Below are 18347 nucleotides of genomic sequence, written 5' to 3' on the forward strand. Positions count from 1 at the left end.
GAGCCCACATCCTGAGGGAAACAGGCTGAGAATAGATGGGATAAACAAGGGGAATACGACCATATCCAAGGTGATAAATGCACACTGAGAAGGAGGAGAGGGTAGGGGTAGAATTAGAGGTGGGGGCATTGCAATGATAAATAGGGTGGTCAAGGGAGGCCCCAGTGAGAAGATGAGTAAAGAGCCGGGAGGCGAGAGAAGGTGCCATGGGCGAGGCTGGGGGAAAAACATTCCAGGCAGAGGGAAGAGCAGGTGCAAAGGCCCTGGGGTGGGTGTGACATGCCTGAGGACCAGCAAGGAGGCCTTTGTGGCTGGATCCAAGTGAGCGAGGGGGAGAGGAGTGGAGATGAGGGCGGGGAGGTAACAGGGGCCAAAACGTGCAGTGATGCGTGGCCTGTGGTGAGGACTCTGCTTATTCTCGGAGCAGACAGGAGCCCCGGGAGGGCTCCACGCGGAGTTCAGACGGGAGCCGACTTAGGTGTTCCCAGGCGCCCTCTGGCGGCAAGGTTGGGAACAGATAGTCCAGGCCAGGGCAGAAGCAGGGTGGTTGACGAGGAGCCGACGTGACGGTCCCTCCAGGTGACGGTGGAGGCGACCAGGGTGGTGGCCGCGGAAGTGAACAGAAAGAGCTGGGTTTGGGGCGTATTTTGAAGTTGGAAGCAGGAGGATCTGCTGACAGATTGGATGTGGGGATGAGAGAGAGAGACGAGTCCAGGGTGACTCCAGGATGTTCGGCTTAAGGAACTGGGGGGGTGGACCTGCCATTGACTGAGATGGAGAGGCCAGGAGGAGGGGTTTGGGGAAAGACGGGAACTCACTGTGGCCCATCAACATCCCGGGGGGGAGGTCACCAGGGGTCAGTGACATAAACTGATGTGGGTTTGATGGGAGAGATGCAATTCGTTGGTGTATAGATGAGAGAGACAGAGAGAGAAAGATTCTCCTGGGGCACTGGAGGGCCAAGGAGGGCGGGGTCAGCTCTGGGTGTAGAAAGACCCCTCAGGGCCTCTGGAGGCTGGAAGGCTGAGGAGGAGCCGGGGGTGAGGGTCCAGGCAGGAAAGGATGAGGAATGGCTCCTCTTCGCTCTTGGTCAACACTTCTCACCCTGATCTCCCCCATCCTGAACCCCATGCCTTCCTCCTCCACTCTTTATTCCCTGAAGCCAAACTGTCCCTCCATCTGGTCCAGAAACAGTCCCTCTGTCCCCCTAGAATGTGGTTGGGGTCCTCCGGGGTGAGGTGGACTGATCCGAGCTACCCTTTGCTGGGGAGTCTCCTGAGGAGTCTACCCTGAGTCCTTCCTGCTGCAGGGTCAGAAGACAGGGGGCTCGAAGGCATGCAGCCTCAGGGGCTGGGGTCCTGCCCGTGTCTGACACCTTGTCCCCTCTCCCCAACATCCACGCCCAGGTGATCTACATGGCCCGGAACCCCCGGGACGTGGTGGTCTCCCTCTATCATTACTCTAAGATCGCCGTGCAGCTGAAGGACCCCGGCACGCCTGACCAGTTCCTGAAGAACTTCGTCAAAGGCGAAGGTGAGGACGGGGGCACCGTGAGGCGGGGGCGGCCCCTAGGGGACCAGATGGAAGAGGGACAGTGGAGGGGTAAGACAGAGAGAGAGGCAGAGACACAGGGCTGTATAAAGAGCGATGGTAGGGGCCGGCCTAGTGGCGCAGTGGTTAAGTGCGAATGTTCCGCTTCTCGGTGGCCCGGGGTTGACTGGTTCACATCCTGGGTGCGGACATGGCACCGCTTGGCAAGCCATGCTGTGGTAGGCATCCCACATATAAAGTAGAGGAAGATGGGCGCGGATGTTAGCTCAGGGCCAGTCTTCCTCAAAAAAAAAAAAAAAAAAAAAGCAATGGAGACAGAGGAGACCAAGAAAAACAGAGAGTGAGAGAGACGGAGGGAGAGACCAAGAGACAGAGAAATTGAAAGACAATGAGAGAGACAGAGATGGGGAGAAAAAACCAGAGAGGCTGAGAGACACAGAGTGAGCAGGAGACAGAAAAAAGGAAACAGAGACAGACAGACAGACACAGAGAGACTGAGAAAGAGAGAAAACAAAAGAGGGAAAGACAAATGCAGAGAGAGACACAGAGACAGAGAGAGGCAGAGGGACGCAGGGCGCCAGATGTGGGGGGCTCAGGGGAGGCCTCTGGCTCCGAGGGGCCAGCCTGGGGCGTGTGGGGCTGGTTGGGTCCCTCGGAGCCCCAGCGCGGGTGGCGCTCACCCCGCCTGCCCCTCCGCCCACAGTGCAGTTCGGCTCCTGGTTCGACCACATAAAGGGCTGGATTCGGATGCAGGGGAAGGAGAACTTCCTGTTTATCACCTACGAGGAGCTGCAGCAGGTGAGGCCTCCCCCTCCTCCTCACGCGCCCACCCGCCTCCCTGCTGCTCGGCGGCCCGGTGCACCAGGTCCCCCCCACAGCAGGTGAACGGAACAGAGTCCCCGAGCCCGCGAGCGGGAGACGGGCCACGGATAAATAAATGAAATAGGTGGCAGCTGGTGGGGAGGGCTAAGGAGGAAAGACAAGCAGGAGAGGAGGCTCAGGAATTTTAAGGAGGATGGTCAGGGGAGGCCTCCAAGAGAAGGAAACACAGAAGCAAAGAAGGAGAGGGAGCCTTGGAGATATCTAGGGGAAAAGTGTCCCAGGCAGCGGGAAGGGCCTGTGCAAAGGCCCTGAGGTGAGAGTGTGATTGACGTGTTCCAAGGAGAGCAAAGAGGCCGAGTGAGTGGGAATGAGGGAGGAAATGAGGGCAGAGAGGGGATGGGGACCACGGTGAGGGCTCTGGCTTTTCTCTGAGGAGGTGGGGGCCACGGGTGGGCTCTGGGTAGGGGAGGCGATAGGATAAATTTAATCACGGGCAACGGAGGCATGTGGGAAGTGAGCTTCGATGATGGTTGTGACCTGAAAGGCAGAGTGGAGCGGTGGAAGGAGACAGCCTTTGGGGTGGGACCGGGATCCTGGCTGGACCCCATCAAATGTCCCTGGGGCAGGCACCTGGGAGAGAGGTGTCTTCTGGCTGGGGCAATCAGGGAGGGCTCCCTGGAAGAAGGGGCCATGCAGAATGACTACAGCTTTGCCTGGCTGCAAGGAGGATGCTGGGCTTCTAGAAGGAACCATCCACAGCGAACGTACCCAGCCACTCTAGATTCTTCACAAAGATCCGTTCCGATCTGTCCCCAAAATGTGCCTCTTCACCAACGGCTCTGACACGTTCCCTTCCTGTGGGGACATTTCGTTTCTCTTTTGTCTCCTTTCTGTCAGTACTTTTTGCAGTGGAAAGGGCCTGGATTTTTGTGTCCACAAAGCAGTTAAAGTCATCATAAAATCTCTTCCAGGGGGACTGGCCTGGTGGCGTAGTGGTTAAGTTCACACGCTCCACTTCGGCGGCCTGGGGTTCATAGGTTCGGATCTCGGGCGTGGACCTACACACTGCTCGTCAAGCTATGCTGTGGCGGCGTCCCACATACAAAATAGAGGCAGATTGGCATAGATGTTCACTCAGGGCCAGTCTTCTTCAGCAAAAAAAAAAAAAAAAAAAAAAAACTCAGAGCCTCAGAGGTCTCATTCTTAAAATGGGTGGAAAATGCCAGCTCATGGGGTCGTCGTGAGGACCACAGTTCCCAGCCCTGGCATATCCTAACCATCTGACAGCGCATTACTATAGTGTGTACGGTAGGAATGATTAGGCTCTGAGTGAGGGCTCAAGTGATTAATAATAATAATAATAGTGAATGTCTCCTGAGGGCTGACCGATGCCATGCACCCAGTGCTGCCCCCAGATGGTCTCCTTTAATCCTCATGAAGCACAGACAGGCGAGGTACACGCAACCCCAGGAAATCGCCAACATTCGACTAGTTTCGATCTGCAGAAAAATGGTGATTTGCTAAAGTTCCCCCCAATATCGTTATGACCCCATTTCACAGAGGAGGCACCTGGGAGTGGGTAACCCAGAGAGAGGTGATACCTCTCCCGACCCGGTGGGCTCTTTGTCCACCCTAGGAAATCTCTTCTGCTGGAAAGATCCAGTAAAGATTTCGGCATCTCCCCCTCCCCCGTCTTTTCCGTGGAGCTTTGTTCTTCAAACCAAAAACTGGGCCGCGCAGCCTGACAGAGGTTCTGGGCTGCCCCTGGGTCTGAGGAACTGCCAACATGTTAGAATTTCTGGGACACGTCTGTGGTTCAAGCGGATAAAGGGATGGAAGGTTACGAAACCAGGAATGACCTGGAAAAGTGGCGCCGTGGCGTTGGTGGAGCTGACTAGAAGGCTGACTGTGCAGGGAAGGCTGCGAGAGAGAGGGGAGGACTGTGGGCTTTGGGGACCCAAATCTGAGCTCCTCCCTGGCTGTGTGACCCTGGACAAGTGTCTACCCCTCTCTGGGCCTCCGTTTCCCAATTCGGGTGAGGACGCCTCTCTGCAAGGCTATTGGGAGGATGGGCACAAATATACCTGAGGGGCTTGGATGGGAGCTTGGCACACAGTAGGTGCTCAATCCACAGTGACTTGAACCATCATTGTCTTGAGGGAGGTGACACTGGAGCTGCCCCTGGATGGGGAGGTTTGCCCAGGGCAAGGCCTGCAGGGAGGACGGTGCGGGGAGCAGTGAGAGGATGGGGAGGCAGCAGGAGAAGTAACACCAGACACACTTGTCCTTGAGAGCCAGGCCCAGGGCTTGGGGCTGTTGCCCCAGGGCACCGGGGAGCCACAGGAGGCCTGGGCGCAGCGTCCGCTCTGGGCGTGGGGGACTGGAGGCAGGGAGGCCGGGGAGGAGGCCCAGGAGGAGGCCGGGGCAAGGGTCCATAGGGAGGGCATGAGGCCTGACCTGTGCTAGGGCGATGGGGACAGGGAGGAGGGGCCGTGGCGGAGAGAGTGAGGGCTGGAGGGACTGACGGCTGATGACTGACAGGCGGAGGGGCGGGGAGAAGGAGGGTGAGGCGGGGCTGGGGGCGGGGCTGGAGGCGGGGCTGGGGGCGGGCCCTGTGACTGGGCGGACGACGGCCGGTCCTGGGATGGGGACCTGACGCCTGTTTCTAACCTGCGAGAGGGCGATTCTGCCTAAGTGCTGGCCTGCCCTCTGCCCCCTGCTGTGACCTCTGACCCCACCCCGGCCCTTCCCTCCCACCCACAGAATTCTCCAAAACCCCTCAAGAGGCCACAGCCCAAGCCCTCAGCTTGGAGGTGGGGAAACTGAGGCAAAGAGGCGCCCAGACGGGTCCAGGCGGGGACCCAAATATCCAGGCTCTGGGTCTGGGGTTCCTTCCTCGCCCAGGGTCCCCTCCGCCCGCCTGGCCCCCCCTGACCCGTCTCCCCTGCCCCCAGGACCTCCGCGGCTCCGTGGAGCGCATCTGCCAGTTCCTGGGCCGGCCGCTGGGCGAGGAGGAGCTGGCCTCCGTCGTGGCGCACTCGACCTTCGGCGCCATGAAGGCCAACATCATGTCCAACTACACGCTGCTGCCGCCCACCGTGCTGGACCAGCGCCACGGCGCCTTCCTCCGCAAAGGTGCGGGGCTCCGTGCTCCCCAGCCCCACGAGGCCGTGGCCTGGCTGTGTGGCTGCGGCGAGTCGCTTAACCTCTCTGGGCCTCAGCTTCCCCAGCTGGACGTGGGGGGGGGGGGGGGTCTGAACAGAACTGCCTTCACGGGGTCGCTGAGGACCCAGGTGCCTGCCATGCCAGGCGTACCACCCCCACCCAGAGGGCTCCAAACAGGGACAAAATGCCCGTGTGCGATTCATGAGTCCTTCTTGGTGTTTACATTCACCCCAGAAATATTCAAATGTTGGATTACAGGGTGAGGGTGGGAGTGTATTAGTTTCCTATTCCTGCTGTAACAAAATACCACAAATTTTTTGGCTTAAAACAACACACATTTAGGGGCCAGCCCGGTGGCATAGTGGTTAAGTTCACACACTCCGCTTTGGCAGCCCAGGGTTTGCAGGTTTGGATCCCGGGTGCAGACCTACACACCACTCATCAAGCCACGCTGTGGCGGCGCCCCACGTACAAAATAGAGGAAGACTGGCATGGATGTTAGCTCAGGGCCAATCTTCCTCACCAAAATAACCCAAAAAACAAAAAACAAAAACACACATTTATTCTCTTATGCTTCTGGAGGTCAGAAGTCCAAAATCAGCCTCATGAGGCTAAAATCAAGGTGTCCGAAGGACTGTGTTCCTTCTGGAGTTCCAGGGGAGAATCCGTTCCCTGCTTTTTCCGTTTCCAGACTGGCCTGCATCCCTTGGCTTGCGGCCCCTTCCTCCATCTTCAAAGCCAGTAGCGTGGCATCTTCTGATTTCTGACTCTGCCCCCTCTCATAAGGACGCTCGTGATTACGCTGGGTCCACCCGGATAGTCCAGGATCATTTCCCCATCTCAAGACCTTTAACTTAATCACATCTGCGAAGTCCCTTTTGCCCTGTAAGGTCACAAGAAGGTGGACTTCTGGGGGGGGGGGCGTTCTTCAGCCCACCAGAGGGAGCCCCCGAGACCTCACTAGGGGTGTCATGTAACACGTGGTACCTGCACTTGCTAAAATTCAAACTACTGTGATCTAAACGACATGGACCCCAGGACCCGTGGGTCTGGCCGGGTGACTGACTGGTGGCCCTGTGAGAGTCGGCCATCATAGGAGGCAACGGGGCAAAAGGAGATGGGGCGGGAGGACGGTGCTCTGGCCAAGGGGACACCGTGGGCAAGGCCCAGGGGTGGGGAAGGGGTGCGGGGTGTGGTGGCGGGGATGTCCCGGACGCCCCTGACCTCGGCCCCCCTCCGTCCTCAGGGGTCTGCGGGGACTGGAAGAACCACTTCACGGTGGCGCAGGGCGAAGACTTCGACCGCGTCTACCGGGAGCAGATGCGGGGGCTGCAGACCTTCCCCTGGGACCCGGCCCCCGACGACGCCAGCCCGGACCCCGACTCAAGCCCGGGCCCCAGCCCCAGTCCCGTCCAGGCCTCCGAGCCCCCGCACCCGAGCCCCTGAAAATAAACGCTTTGCTCCTGCCCCGGCTCCTCGACAGGCTGTGGGGCGGCGCGCTGGGGCGGGCGGCAGGGGTACCACGGAGGCGGGGGTTGGGGGGGACGGGACCCGCGCCGGCGCAACAATGATGTCGGTGACTCAGAAACCCAACGCTGGGCACCTTACTCCCCGAGGGCCACGGTGCTGCGCCCAGACTCCCGGGTCCGAGGGAGGAGGGGCTGGGCCTGGACCCCCGGGTCTGAGGGAGGAGGGGCTGGGGCCTGGACCCCGGGGTCTGAGGGAGGAGGGGCTGGGGCCTGGACCCCGGGGTCTGAGGGAGGAGGGGTGGGGGTCCGGACCCCTGGGTCTGAGGGAGGAGGGTCTGGGACCTGGACTCCTGGGTCTGATGGAGGAGGGGCTGGGGCCTGGACCCCGGGGTCTGAGGGAGGAGGGGTGGGGGTCCGGACCCCTGGGTCTGAGGGAGGAGGGGCTGGGGCCTGGACCCCGGGGTCTGAGGGAGGAGGGGTGGGGGTCCGGACCCCTGGGTCTGAGGGAGGAGGGTCTGGGACCTGGACTCCTGGGTCTGATGGAGGAGGGGCTGGGGCCTGGACCCCGGGGTCTGAGGGAGGAGGGGCTGGGGCTGGACCCCTGGGTCTGAGGGAGGAGGGGCTGGGGCCTGGACCCCGGGGTCTGAGGGAGGAGGGGCTGGGGCTGGACCCCTGGGTCTGAGGGAGGAGGGGCTGGGGCCTGGACCCCCGGATCTGAGGGAGGAGGGGCTGGGGGATGGACCCCCGGGTCTGAGGGAGGAGGGGCTGGGGCCTGGACCCCGGGGTCTGAGGGAGGAGGGGCTGGGCTGGACTCCCGGGTCTCCTGCTGGGCTGTGGCAATGCCCGTTTGGGTCATGAAGGAGCTTCATTCTGAGCCGATGTAAAGGGAGCCCCAACACCTCCCCCCTCAGCGCCCACCAAACGGTCCCAGCGCCTGCCGGGCCCCCACAGATTCTAGTCCCTCCTCATTCAGCTCCGCTCCCGAGACTTGGTTCTGTCCTCTGCTCGGCCCAGTCCGTGGACCAGAGCTCCCGAGCACGGTGGGTGCAGGAAGCCCAGGGCCTCCCCTGTGCCACCCCCCCCCACCCTCCCCGACCATTCCAGCAGGGGGCCACCCAGCCCGCCTGTCCTCAGAACATCTGAGCCCGCCGGGACGGGAGCAGTGCCCTGTCCTACGATCCCCGCCAGTCCAGACTTGCTGCCCATTTTCTAGACCGTGACCCTGAGGTCTAGAGTGGGCACTGGGCTAGCCCAAGTTCTAGAACAGAGAAAATAATCCCTTCCGCTTCCCAGACCCCGAGGCCAGAAGCTTTGTCCAACGCACAACAGCGAGGCCGGGGGCTTCGAGGCGACGGTTGTCCAGCTCTCCCAGGACGGGCCGGCCCAGTTTGGCTCCCATCAGGGTCGTCCCCTGATCCCCGCCCAGGTGGCCCAGTCAGGCTGCCGGCCGTCTCCGGGTTCGGGGAATTTGGATGCGGCACCTTCCCCAAACCTCCTGCGCGTTGGGGACAGATAGCGGAGGCGGCGGCGGGCAGGGTTGAGGGGCAGTGGGCCGCCCCAGGGTTGGGACCAGGCCAGCGGACGGAAGTCCGCCTCACCCCAGGGGCCCCCTCCAGCACCCCGCTGCCTCATCAGGGCCTTAGCTGGCGTGTCCTTGGGGTCCCAGGACTTCTTGTGCTGTGGAGGGAAAGAGAGGGAGGTGAGAGGAGGCTCCCAGGGCGCAGAGAGAGGAGGGCGGAGGAGGAGGGAGAAGGAAGGAGAGGAGGAGGAGGGAGGGAGAAGGAGAGGAGGGAGGGAGAAGGAAGGAGAGGAGGAGGGAGAAGGAAGGAGAGGAGGAGGAGGGAGGGACAAGGAGAGGAGGGAGGGAGAAGGAAGGAGAGGAGGAGGGAGAAGGAAGGAGAGGAGGAGGAGGGAGAAGGAAGGAGAGGAGGAGGAAAAAGGCAGGAGAGGAGGAGGGAGAAGGAAGGAGAGAGGGAGGAGGGAGAAGGAAGAGGAGGAGGAGGGAGAAGGAAGGAGAGGAGGAGGAGGGAGGAGGCAGGAGAGGAGGAGGAGGGAGAAGGCAAGAGAGGAGGAGGAGGGAGGAGGCAGGAGAGGAGGAGGAGGAGGGAGAAGGAAGGAGAGGGGGAGAAGGAGAGGAGGGAGGGAGAAGGAAGGAGAGGAGGAGGAGGGAGGAGGCAGGAGAGGAGGAGGAGGGAGGAGGCAGGAGAGGAGGAGGAGGGAGGAGGCAGGAGAGGAGGAGGAGGAGGGAGAAGGAAGGAGAGGGGGAGAAGGAGAGGAGGGAGGGAGAAGGAAGGAGAGGAGGAGGAGGGAGGGAGAAGGAGAGGAGGAGGAGGGAGGGAGAAGGAGAGGGGGAGGAGGGAGAAGGCAGGAGAGGAGGAGGGAGAAGGAAGGAGAGGAGGAGGGAGAAGGAAGGAGAGGAGGAGGGGAGGGAGGCAAGAGCAGGCTCCCAGCAGCTGAGTCCCAGGGAGGGAGGAGGTGAGGGAGGGCAGAGGTGAGAAGGAAGAAGGTGGAGGAGGAGGAGGAATGGAAGGAGGGAGGAGGTGAGACAGGAGGGAAGTGAGGGAGTGGGCAGCGGGGAGACAACGTGAGGCAGGGAGAAGGCCCCTGAGCCGCCAGAACCAGGAAGGAAAGGAGCAGGAGGGCGGGAGGAAGGGCTACAGAGGGGGCGAGGAGCGGGGTGTCCCCCCCCTGCAGCTGGGCAGCTGGGGAGGAACCGGAAGCAGCCGCAGCTGCCTGGGGGAGCAAATATTTGCCAAGGGAGGTGATGCCGGGTGAGGGCGGCTCAGGCCCAGCTGGAGGCGAGGACCTTGCCCTGCCCTGCCCATCCCCCTCCTCCGCTCCACGGACTGGGGCTGAGGGAGGCGATTCCTGGGACGTTCCTCCCTCAGCCTCGGGCCGGCCTCTAGCTCCCACTTAGCAGATGGGGAAACTGAGGCTGAGAGGGGCACAGCTCACAGAGGGATGGGACCCAAGTCCGCCTGCATCCTGCGTGAGTCGGCCTGTTTCTCCTCCAGGGCTCTGCCCTTACCCTCTCAACAGCCTGCTTTACAGCTGAGGACAGGAGGCCCTCCCAGGGCCCCCCGAGAACTGGGGCGGCTCTATTGGAACCCCAGTGTCTAACATCTGGGGGGAGGGGTGGAGACCCCTCGGAGCTCCCCTAACCCCCTCGCCAACACCCCGGTGACATCTGAATCCGGGAAGCCAGCGAGCAGAGCCTTTAAAAGCCCTGCCTGGGAGGCAACCAGGGCTGTGTTCCAATCCCTCCCTGGTGCCTCAGTTTCCCCATCTGTGAAATGGGCAGGCGGGCGGAGAGCTGTAATAACATCCACCTCACAGGGTTGTGGCAAAGGTTAAATTCAACCCCGTCTTTTAAAGAGGAAGCACTTGCTCTGGGGCCCGGCCTGTGGCAAGATGCCCTCAAAAGATTGCTGTTCGACCTTGGGCAAGTTGCTCAACTTCTCTGAGCCTCAGCTTTCCCGTCCATAAAAATGAGCATGGTAAGCCTTGTGTCACTGACCTGGATGGGGAGGTCGTGAAACAAAGAAAGATAAATTCCACTGGGGAATTTATTGTCATGACGATTATTCTATTTCATTCTATGCTCACTGACTCCTCCCCCAGACCACCCTGACAATGGGGACCCTCGCTCAGCCCACGCGCTAGATGAGAACCCTGAGGGTCAGAGAAGGTGAATCTCTATCCACCCCCCACCTCTCACATTGGTGTGTCATGTCAGGATTCACACCAGGGCCCGCAGGCTCTCTGCCCCGTGCCCTCCAGCGCTCCCCTGCCTGGCACACAGTAGGGCTACAGGAAATGGATGACGCAGTTACAAATTCAGGTGAGCAGCTCTGCTGTCCCCTCCCTCCCGGGGCCAGGGATATAGTAGGTCCCCAGGAAACACTTCCTGCTCTGAGTGTTCAGAGCAGGGACCCTGCAGCCCCACTGTGTGACCCTGGGCGAGCGCCCTCCCCATTCTGAGCCTCTATCCTCTTCCCACTATTCTGTTCTCTCTCAGGCCAGCCACCAGGTCTCACCTCATTGTCGCCGTCGCTAGAGCCTGACAGCTGGGACAGGAGACTCAGGTCCCACAGAGAGCGGCTGGGCCGGGCCGGGGGTCCGCTGGGGGTCCGGGCTCGCTGTACGCTCCTCAGAATGTCGCTGAGCGCCGGCCCCACGACGGCCGGGGCCTCCTGCCTGTCCCCCTCGAAGACTCGGCAGGCGGCCAGGCGTTGGGCCAGCAGGCCATCGGGCGGCGGTGGCAACATGGGGGCCACAGAGTGGCGGTGGGCCACGCGGTGTGGGCTGTGGACCAGCTGCAGCCCTCCGTGGGCGCCCACGAAGGGGCTCGGGGTGGGCGCAGGCGGGAGCGGCCTGGAGGACGCGTACAGTGTCCGGAATTCACGGCTAAAGGCATCGACGATCTCACCAGTCAGCAGCGTCACCAGGCCACGGTGCAGGCGCGCATCGCTCCACGTGAAGCTGGGGGCCACACAAGGAGGGGTCAGGATCTCTGCGAAGGCCCAGAGAGGCCCCCATCACCGTTATGGTCCCGGGGCAGGCTGTGTGACCTCAGGCAAGTCCTGCGACCTCTCTGGTCTCAACATCCCCCTCTGTAGAACAGGAACCACCCAAGTACCTACCCCGGAGGGTGGATGTAAGGACATGAGTTACAACACTCCAGTTCTCTAGAATCAGACTTGAGTTTACACCTGGGCTCTGCCCTGTCCCCGCCGAGGGATGCCTCAGTTTGCCCCTCTGGAAAGAGATGGGATCCATTTTCTGACACCCACAGGGACTGTTTTAAGACTCAGCTGCTTCCTAGAGTGACTGCCATTTGTTAAGCACTTGCTGTGTGCCTGCTCTGTGCCTCAGTTTACTCATGCGTAATACAGAGCTAAATCGGAGAAAGATGCGGATGCGAGAGCACACAGTGCCCGGCCCGGCCGGCACTGAAAGCCAGCGAGCTGTGGGGACTGGGGCCCTTGACAATCCCGTCATCCCACTGGTGGCTATTTAAGGCATCTAGCTCTGGTCCTGACATCCAGCAGCCACTCAGTAAAAGCCCTGTTTGGAATTAAATGAACCTAATGGGCTCCAATCCGGGCTCCGGAAACATGTCACTGTCCCTCCCTGAGCCTCGGTTTGCCCATCTGAACGAAGGGCCCACCACGGGCTGGGGATCTTGTGCCTCGGCAGATACGGCGCCCAACCCAGAGCAGAGCGGATGAGTTCATGGCCAGGACGGTGAGTGGGGATCCAGGTGTCCTTACCTTGGCGGGCGAGTGTCCTGCCTGCCTGCCCCTCAGATTGTGACACCCTTCCCCCCACCTATGACCTCAGCCCCAGAGCAGCCAGTGGGAACCCTGAGGGGTTTGTGAGGTCATCCCATTCCGGTCCACAAAGACTTGTCGGGAGGCAGCCGCTGGCTCGTCTCCGTCCTGGGGAAACTTCTGAGACCCGAGGACTCGAGAGCCACAGTCACGACGGAGCTCCTGAGAGGGACACAGAGCCTTGGGAACCGAGGACACTCCAAGTGCTGACCCTGGGAGGCCGGAACCCAGGACAAGAGTCTTGCGGGCGTGAGGAACGTCATTCAGCAGTTCCGGGAGGCCCAGGAAGCCCGCGGCCTGGCTCGGGCACCGGCACCACCGCCAGGCCACCATGGTCCTCGGCTGGCTGCTGCTTCTGGTGACGGCTCTGCCCCTGGGCACGACGGGCGCCAAGGACTGCGTCTTCTGTGAGATCAGCGACTCCTCGAGCTGCCCTGGCACCCACATGCGCTGTGGGGACGATGAGGACTGTTTCACGGGCCACGGGGTGGCCCCGGGCGTCAGCCCCATCATCAATAAGGGCTGCGTGCAGGCCACTTCCTGCGGCCAGGAGCAGCCCATCAGCTACATGGGCGTCACCTACAGCCTCGTCACCAACTGCTGCTACGGTCAGCTGTGTAACGGGGCTCTCGGCCCCACAGGCAGCCGGACGGCGGGGGCCACCACCGGCCTGGCGCCAGGCGTACTGCTGCTGCTGCAACATCTGCTGTGACCAACACGCAGGGCACAGCCTGGGACTGGTCTCCCGGCTCCGCTGCTCCCCGTGCCCCCTGCCCTCCCCCCTCCCCCCATTAAACGGCCAGAGGCCCTGGACAACCTCTTGTGGCCCTGGCTCCATCCGTTCTAGGGCTGTCCACCAGGAGCCCAGCGCTCACTGCAGCCTCCTCAGGCCCGATTCGACACTGGGGAACCACGCTCGGTGGGTCTGACTGCGCCACTGACTTTCATTGGTTCTAAGATGTATATCTCCTCACGTTTTAATCAGGATGCTTTTTGCTGGTGGCCCCTTAGAATCAATGAAATATGGCAAATAACAACAATAATAATAATAAACAACAATAGATGTTTATGGAGCTTTTTTTGTGGGTTTTTTTTTGGTGAGGAAGATTGGCCCTGAGCTAACATCTGTGCCAATCTTCCTCTGTTTTGTATGTGGGATGCTGCCACAGCATGGCTGGATGAGCCGTGTAGGTCCACGCCTAGAATCTGATCCTGTGAACCCCGGGCCACCAAAGCGGAGTGTGTGAACTTAACCACTCTGCCACTAGGCTGACCCCTATGGAGCATGTCTTATGTCACACGCCAGGCACCCTTATTTCCCTGAATCCTCAGGTGAAGCTGGGAAGGTAGGTTCCCAGGCGCCACACTAGCGGTTCTCAAAGTGTGGTCCCTGGACCACCAGCATCGCTATCAATGGAGAACCTGCTAGAAAGGCCAATGCTCGGGCCCCATCCCAGGCCGGCTGGATGGGGGCGGAGCCCGGAAAGCTGTGTTTTAACAAATCCTCCAGCTGATTCTAATGCACGCTTGAGGCTGAAAACCACGAGTCCAGGGCAACGGTTCTCAGCAGGGCACTTCTGCTCCTCAGGAGGCAGCTGGTGACATCTGGACACACTTTTGGTTGTCATAATCGGGGAAGGCAGACGCACCCAACATTTAGCGGGTAGAGGCTAGAGATCCAGTTCAGCCTCCAACAATGCCCAGGAAAGGCCCCCCACCACACAGAATCACCCGGCCCCAAAGGCGAGTGGTACCTCTGTGAAGAAACCTTGCTGGAGGGGCACTAACCATATCGCCCCGCTGTGCAGAGAGCGGGGAATGGAGGCACAGAGAGGTGAAGTCAGTTGCCCAAAGTCACACAGCTAGCGGTGACTGGCAGAGCTAGATGTGAACCCAGGCTGTCTGGCCCAGAGTCCCCTCGGCTCCCCCTCCGTGCTGTGACTCTCTGAGACATGTGCTGTTACTATTCACACTTTCCAGATGGGGAAACAGAGGTTCAGAGCAGGGGAGGCCCTGGCTGAGTGTCACAGAGCTAAGAAGTTGTGGAGCCAGGATCCAGGGTGGGTTGGACCCCAAAGAGGGCAGAGGAGGGATGTGAGCTGGTCTGAGGGCCATCTGCACGCCAGCTCTTACGTTTTCACTGATGCTCAGAGGGGGCCAGCACCTGCACCGGGCAGGCCTGGCCCCAAGCCCGTGCCTGTTCCGCTGCACAATCCCTCCTCTTGTGGGCAGGGCGTTTTCAGATGAGGGAGGAGGCTGGGAAAGCGGATGCCAACCACTCTCAGAGCACGCTGAGGGAGAGGTGGGGCCAGGGCCCCGGGCAGCGTGGGGATGGGGGAGCCGCACCTGTAGGATCCTGAGATGACCCTGTCACCGTCCAGCAGCACAAACTTCTCCCGCACGTTGCCACTCACGTGCTGGCGCCAGCGGCTCTGGAAACTGCACCCCCGCACGACGCGGATGTCCAGGTTCTGGAGCAGGGAGGGCACACGGGGCTCAGGCCGATGGCTCCGGGGTCCCTCCAGGCTCATCCTACCTGGGTGGCCTATGACGCCATAGAAGGGTCTGCCCCAGCTTTCCCAGTGCCACCAATATCAGGCCTCCAGGGGACTCTTGGAGACACCCCTAAGTCAGAGGGACCCCATGGGAAGGCCCACTCCCGTCTCCCCCAATGCCACCAATGCCACGGGCATCAGGTTCAGGGGTCCCTCTCCACTAGCACCCGCCTCAATGACCCAGAACCCTCTGGAAGTCTCTGCTGTCACTGCCCCCAGTGCCTGGGGAATGGGGACTCAGGGGTCCCTACCTCAGTGGCCCAGGGGTTCACCCCCAGCTGCTGGGCCAGCGTCAGGAAGGCAGGCAGCTGCTGGCAGTCCAGGAGCAGGTAGACAGGCACCCAGTGGCGTGTGGCAGCGTCCACCAGGTCCAAAAGCAGGTCTGGGTCAGTGAAGACGTCCATGACCACGGCCACCAGCTGAGGGGTGGGGAGAGGGGCTGTGGATGGAGCCTAGGGCTCAGGGGACCACTCAGAGAGTAGGGCCCTGGGGGTGAGGTGCTCTGGGGGCTTGGGGTTCCAGGCCTGGCCTCCCTGGGCTGTTCAGGGGGACGAGGGGGAGACCCCAAGACGCACGCAGCTGCTCATAGTGCCCACGTGTGAATGGGGAAACTCAGCCCTTCCTGGAGACCCCGCCTCCAACCTCTGGACAGCTGTCATGCTAAGTCACGTGTCAGCAAGGGCAAATGGTATGCCCCGAGCTGTGACACTACATGGGGGCCCCAGGAGCCAGCGCACTGGATGCCCTTGCAGGGCACCATGGGCAACCGCACATCTGGGTCCTCAGGGAGCTCTGGGTGCCAGGGGTGGTTGGGCTGCGCTGCTGGGCCAAGGCCAGCTCTGGAGACTGGGGGTGCCGAGGGCCCGGGTCTCAGACAGGTAAAGGTGATGAACCCTGACTCACTGGCCAGACGGCCTTGGTTCAAATCCCCACTTGGCCACTTACAGGCAAGACACTTAACCTCCTGTGCCTCAGTTTCCCCACCTCCTCAATGGGCTTAAGTCCCAACCTCATAGGACCCTTGTAAGGATTACGCATGTTAACCCACATAAAGCACTTGGCATGGGAGTGGGCAGACACAAAACCTGTTAAAGAACAGGCTGTCCAGGGGGCTGCAGGGGAGACATCGGGGCCCTCCCTGGTGGGGAGGACAGGGACATCCACCCTGGTGTTGGGGGGCGGGGCTGGAGTAGATGACTGAGATCGGGGGCACGGATGCCTAAGAGCACCCAGGTCGTGGGGAGTGGGTGGGGAACCCCATATCTAAGAGGGGGAGGATGAGGTCTGAAGGTGTGGGTTCCAGGGCCAAGGACACCCAAGTCCCCGGAGAGCATGGGTGGGAATGCCCGGGTCCCGGTGCTGGCCTGAGGCTGTCCGGGTCTGGGGACCGGCCCCCACCTTGCGGGCGGCCTGGATTTCCTGGCGCACCAGCTCCTTGAGGGGTGGGTGGCCCTCGCCCGGAGGCTGGGTGTACAGCTGTGCCCGGGTGATACCCTTCCAGGTTGAGTCCTCTGGCCAGCCCAGCTGCAGCGTGGGCACCGGCTCCTCCGACTGTCCAGGCCAGTAGGTCAGGCTGCCTGAGCCGCCGTTGGTGGTGGTGACGCCCTCCGCTGCCCCGCCGGGCTCCTGTTTGGCTGCCGTCCAGTCCTCAGCCGCCGCTGCCAGGCCCCGGAGCTCATCCCCACTCAGGAAAGGCCGCAGCCCCTCACGCTGCACACAGGCCTCGAAGGCCTCCGCGCCCTTGCTCAGCAGAGCCTCAAGCGCCAGCCGCTGGCCCTCGGAATACAGGGAGCCAGGGCTGGCCTCGCTCAGGGGCGTCCCGGTCCCCGACTCCCATTCTTCCAGCGCTGCCAGCTGGGAGGCCGCCATGGGGCTGCTTGAAGGGGAGGACCGTGAGCCTGGGTGTCCGAGAGTGTGGCTGTCTCTGAGAAACTAACCATTGGGTGTCTCCTGACAGGCAGACTCTATGTGGCCATGCAAGGCTTCTGGGACAACCCTGAGAAAGTCCAAATGGCTCCCTGTACTGTCCTTGGCTCACGGTCCTGACAATCAGACTGTCCAAATGACAGGCGCCCCCGCCGTGTGGCACTACTCAGATGCCCAGCCCGCCAGCCTCCAGCTACCACTGTGACTGGCTGGCCATCGGACTTCCCGCCAGCCGTCTCTAATGGTCTGGCCGACCCCGCGACTGGCCCTGTGTCCTGGTCAGGCTGACCGCCTGACACTGTCTCCAACTGTGGGACCATCACCTGCCCGTCCCCCCCCACACGATGACCTCCAGCCCACTGGCCACACGAAGCCCCTACTGACCCTTCAGCTGGCTGACCACCCTCCTGTCCCAGCCAAAGGTCCAGCTGACTCCCCAACCATCTCCAAGCAAGGGGCTGTGTGTCTGCAACCACTCAACGTCCTAACTAAAGGCAGAGCAGGCTCCTCCGGCCACCTGCACGCTCCCTGACCCTCCCTGGCCGTCTCTTTGACTGTCCGGAAGACATTGACAGACCGCAACCGACAATCTCAGGATCTGATCGCCCTGTGGGACACCCAGCTGGCCTTGGCCCAATCTGTTTCTCCTGACATCCGGCCAGCTGGCGTACGGTCCCGGGCGCCTCCTCTGAGCCTAGGAGGAACGCACTCCAGCCTGAAGTCTGGGCATCGCCCTCCCCGAGCAGCGGAACTAGGTCAGCGTCCTCTGCGGATCGAGGACCCTGCTCCCTGGGCCCTCACACCCGCTCAGGCTGCCGCAGGGGAGGATGTGCTGTACAGGGGCTTTCATTCCGATGGAACCAGCCCATGATCCCAACAGCACTTCTAGGCTGAGGACCTGATTAACCGGCCACCGTTCCTCAGACTGGCTGCCCCTGTCTGACTCCTGGGCCACACAGTTGTCTCGGGCTGTCCTCTGATCTCTACTCCTCCCTGTAAAGCTGCCCAAGTCTGGGTTTCTGCCTGAATCCCACTAGCTCCTGCCTCTGACCGTCCACTTACTCCTGGCCAGGCCCGCTCTGCCTCCTGTCCTGGCTCGCTCTTAAGCTGCCCCTTTGAGGCTCCTGACCCAACCTCTGGCCTGTGGACCCCTGATCCTGCAAACCGGCAGCCCTTCCTTCCAACCCCAGCAGCCAGGCGTCTCCCTTCCTCCAGACCACAGCAACCAGCCCTGCAAAGAGAAGGAAGAGGAATAAAGCCAGGCCCTGCTCTGCCTCCCGCCCCCGCAGGGCGGCCAAGTTCCCATCCCCGTCCCCTTCTTCTCTTACCTTTTCCGAGGAATCAGAACAGGAAACTGCAGACCTGCTTTTATTTGAGGTTCTTCCGGGCTGTCCTGCCTCCTTCCTCAGGCTGCAGCCTGGGACCTGGGAAACCCAGCCCCTTGTGTCAACACGGGGGGAGGGCCAACGCAGGCGCCAGGCCAGGGGTAGAGGAAGGTCTCAGCCTTGGGAGCACAAACTCAATGG

The 18347-nt window shown here is 61.4% G+C and overlaps 3 protein-coding genes across 5 annotated transcripts in view; 2 read left to right on the forward strand and 1 right to left on the reverse strand.

Moving 5' to 3' along the window:
* The window catches only part of SULT2B1 (sulfotransferase family 2B member 1), a 39591-nt gene extending 32587 nt beyond the window's left edge, over window positions 1–7004 (forward strand). For both annotated transcript variants that reach the window (XM_005596725.4, XM_070223138.1), the window contains exons 4-7: window positions 1407–1533; window positions 2255–2349; window positions 5328–5508; window positions 6785–7004. In XM_005596725.4, the coding sequence (XP_005596782.2) occupies window positions 1407–1533; window positions 2255–2349; window positions 5328–5508; window positions 6785–6984 (603 nt within the window). In that variant the 3' untranslated portion in view covers window positions 6985–7004. The remainder of the gene's footprint in view (window positions 1–1406; window positions 1534–2254; window positions 2350–5327; window positions 5509–6784) is intronic.
* A 913-nt stretch (window positions 7005–7917) lies between these two features.
* SPACA4 (sperm acrosome associated 4) lies at window positions 7918–13409 on the forward strand. 2 transcript variants are annotated; one of them, XM_070223139.1, is made up of 6 exons: window positions 7918–8047; window positions 10383–10504; window positions 10629–10848; window positions 11026–11583; window positions 12207–12254; window positions 12351–13409. In XM_070223139.1, exon 6 carries the CDS (start codon window positions 12672–12674, stop codon window positions 13050–13052), a length of 381 nt encoding a protein of 126 aa, XP_070079240.1. In that variant the 5' UTR covers window positions 7918–8047; window positions 10383–10504; window positions 10629–10848; window positions 11026–11583; window positions 12207–12254; window positions 12351–12671; the 3' UTR covers window positions 13053–13409. The 2 variants fall into 2 exon arrangements, with proteins under 2 accessions (XP_070079240.1, XP_005596429.1); XM_005596372.4 differs by lacking the exons at window positions 7918–8047; window positions 10383–10504; window positions 10629–10848 and having other exon boundaries at window positions 11133–12254.
* Window positions 8037–18250, reverse strand: FAM83E (family with sequence similarity 83 member E). Its single transcript, XM_023650044.2, has 6 exons — window positions 18150–18250; window positions 16294–18052; window positions 15147–15314; window positions 14687–14811; window positions 11045–11489; window positions 8037–8684 (listed from the first exon to the last, which is right to left on the reverse strand). The coding sequence occupies exons 2-6, from the start codon at window positions 16762–16764 to the stop codon at window positions 8406–8408; spliced, it is 1488 nt and encodes a 495-aa protein (XP_023505812.1). The 5' UTR covers window positions 16765–18052; window positions 18150–18250; the 3' UTR covers window positions 8037–8405.
* Between the last annotated feature and the right edge of the window lie 97 nt (window positions 18251–18347).

The sequence above is a fragment of the Equus caballus genome, chromosome 10 (assembly GCF_041296265.1).
Source record: "Equus caballus isolate H_3958 breed thoroughbred chromosome 10, TB-T2T, whole genome shotgun sequence".
NCBI classification, from domain to species: domain Eukaryota; kingdom Metazoa; phylum Chordata; class Mammalia; order Perissodactyla; family Equidae; genus Equus; species Equus caballus.